The sequence below is a fragment of the Geospiza fortis genome, unplaced genomic scaffold (genome assembly GCF_000277835.1).
Source record: "Geospiza fortis unplaced genomic scaffold, GeoFor_1.0 scaffold450, whole genome shotgun sequence".
In the NCBI taxonomy this organism is placed as follows: domain Eukaryota; kingdom Metazoa; phylum Chordata; class Aves; order Passeriformes; family Thraupidae; genus Geospiza; species Geospiza fortis.
Genome location: NW_005054416.1, coordinates 1,387,716 through 1,389,906, shown reverse-complemented (window position 1 = coordinate 1,389,906; position 2,191 = coordinate 1,387,716). Strand labels below are relative to the sequence as shown.

The 2,191-nt window shown below is 42.0% G+C and overlaps 1 protein-coding gene across 1 annotated transcript in view; it reads left to right on the top strand.

Annotated features, from left to right (window-relative positions):
- The first annotated feature begins 877 nt into the window (after window positions 1–877).
- The window catches only part of KNSTRN (kinetochore localized astrin (SPAG5) binding protein), a 3,312-nt gene continuing 1,998 nt past the window's right edge, over window positions 878–2,191 (top strand). The window contains exons 1-3 of the mRNA XM_031061565.1: window positions 878–1,019; window positions 1,164–1,220; window positions 1,433–1,520. Of these exons, the coding sequence (XP_030917425.1) occupies window positions 895–1,019; window positions 1,164–1,220; window positions 1,433–1,520 (270 nt within the window). The 5' untranslated portion in view covers window positions 878–894. The remainder of the gene's footprint in view (window positions 1,020–1,163; window positions 1,221–1,432; window positions 1,521–2,191) is intronic.

The following is a 2,191-nucleotide window of genomic DNA, read 5'->3' as shown; positions in this document are numbered from 1 at the left end:
CCGACGGGTGCAGCGGAGCGCCGGCATTAGGGAGCTCCATCGCTGCCTGGCTACGTGGTGGCTGTTCCAAAATCTAATTAGAAGCTTTATTCCACTGTTTGGTCCCTGTTTAGGACCTAAGTTAGCGCTCGGCCTGCTGTGTGTACCCTCCACCGGCAAAAGGCAGCGGCCCCTTGATGCAAAAGATGCTTCATTCACAGTCTCTTACTTTTCTAAATCTTCAAATGCTGCTTACAGCACTTTATAGCATTTTATAATTGGAAGGCACCCAGAATTAGCGTTAAAAACTTGGGAGCTGGGCTGTATCGGTGGAAACTCTGCGTTGCTCTAATGTAAATGTGTGCATGGGTGTTTAATTTGAAAAATACTTAACTTGAGGGAGAAAAAGCAACTTCCTAAACTCACTGATTGAACAAAGCTTTATATACTTAAACAGTTGTGATTTAAGAGAAATAAACTCTACATAAAAAGCTAGTTGTCTATGTTATTTTAGTAGCTATTCACTCGTAGCAAAATATGGAGGTCTCTTAACAGAATTTCATGTGGGCTGTGTTTGTTTTGCTTCCAGCATTGAACAACAACCTTGTGGCACGATGTCTGCTTGATGTTGAGACTTTCTTTATTGTGTATTATCATTTCAAATTCTCATTAGTGCTAGCCTGGTGATTGTATTTTAACACTGTCTACATCGGACCTGTTTCTGGCTTATTCTGGACCCTTGGTCCTGGGTAAAACTTGAAGTCTACTCTTAGTTACTTCTACCTCTACTTCTATCTAGAAGTCTCCATTCTAGCCAGATATAACTGCTTTACCTTAAAGGCGTAAGAGACCTTAAAGGAGGTTACTTCTTGTCTGTGGTGTTTTCACAGCTGTCTTTTTCTCACAGAATTGCAAATGAATTATCCTTCAAAGAGAAAATGTGTCAGCACAACATCAGAGCCAGAGCTCAGCGTGGTTCCCAGTCTTCACTTTGCCTCAAACGTTCCAGCAGACAGTGTCTTCAAGCCTGCAAACCAAGGGTAAATCAAAGCAAAATATTTATGGATTTATTTGGCAGATGTCCTAAAGATGGCTCATTTTGCACATTTTGTCAAACTAACAGGCTTGGTGATCTGCAAGAACATTGTAGTCTTCTGGTAATTTTATTTTATCTCTCTTTTAAGGTTGCCTAAGTCTGAGAAGAAAGTGGAACCAGTTTCAAAGAAGATAGTGGCAAGACGGTATGTGCGTCCCATCTCTGTCAGTTGTCCTTGTGCTGTGGTGTTCTCCTGTGAAGGCTGGTGATGAGCTCTCACCCATGTGCAGCTTTCCTGCCAAGTTTGCTAATTAAATCTGTTGGTCAGAACAAATGCTTTAAAAAGGACAAAGGGAAATTAGGAGGTGTGCAACACTGGTATTTTTGCCCCTGAGTCTTTGCTCTTTAACTCCACAGCCCTCTCAGCAGATACCAACTAGAAGCAGAGCTAAAAAACAAGAATCAGTTGGTGGAAACACTCAAACAACAACTAGCAAGAGCAGAGGTAAGGATAGGAGAGAAAAATAAATAAATCTTTGAGTAACTTCTGTATTCTGATCCATACAGGGTCATGTTAAGGATTGTCTTGCTTGTTTTCTTGTCTTCATCAGAATGTCTTTGTATTCTTCTGGACAAGTTGTTTGAGTTGTTTGTATCTTCTGCAAGTTGTTTTCCCATCTGCTCAGCTCTGGGGAGGCCAAACTGGGAATATTTTGTCTGGTTCTGGGCTCCTGGTACAAAAGAGATATGGATGTACTGGACAGAGTCCAAGAAAGGGCCACAGAGATGGTTAAGGGACTGGAGGAAAGGCTGAGAGAGCTGGGACTCTTCAGGGACTTGTGTTTCAAACAGAACTGATTTTGTGGAATCTGGTTTAGAGTAGAATTGGCACTTCATTATTCCCTGGCTCTCAGAGGTATCTCTAGGACGTGCTTAGTACCACTTTTGTCACGTACAGGAGCCCCACCTAGTAACGTACAGCTGTAAAATCTCACTTTATTTTCCAGTTCTCAGTCTGTGGGATGATCATTCCTCTCATCTCACAGCTTGATTTTCTTAAGAGCCTCTGAGAGTTCCTATGAAATGTTCCCAAAGCTTCTGACACTATCAGGCAGATCACCCTAATCCACGTGCTTATTGATCCTCTTGGAGAATCGCATTCAACTTGGGAGGTTG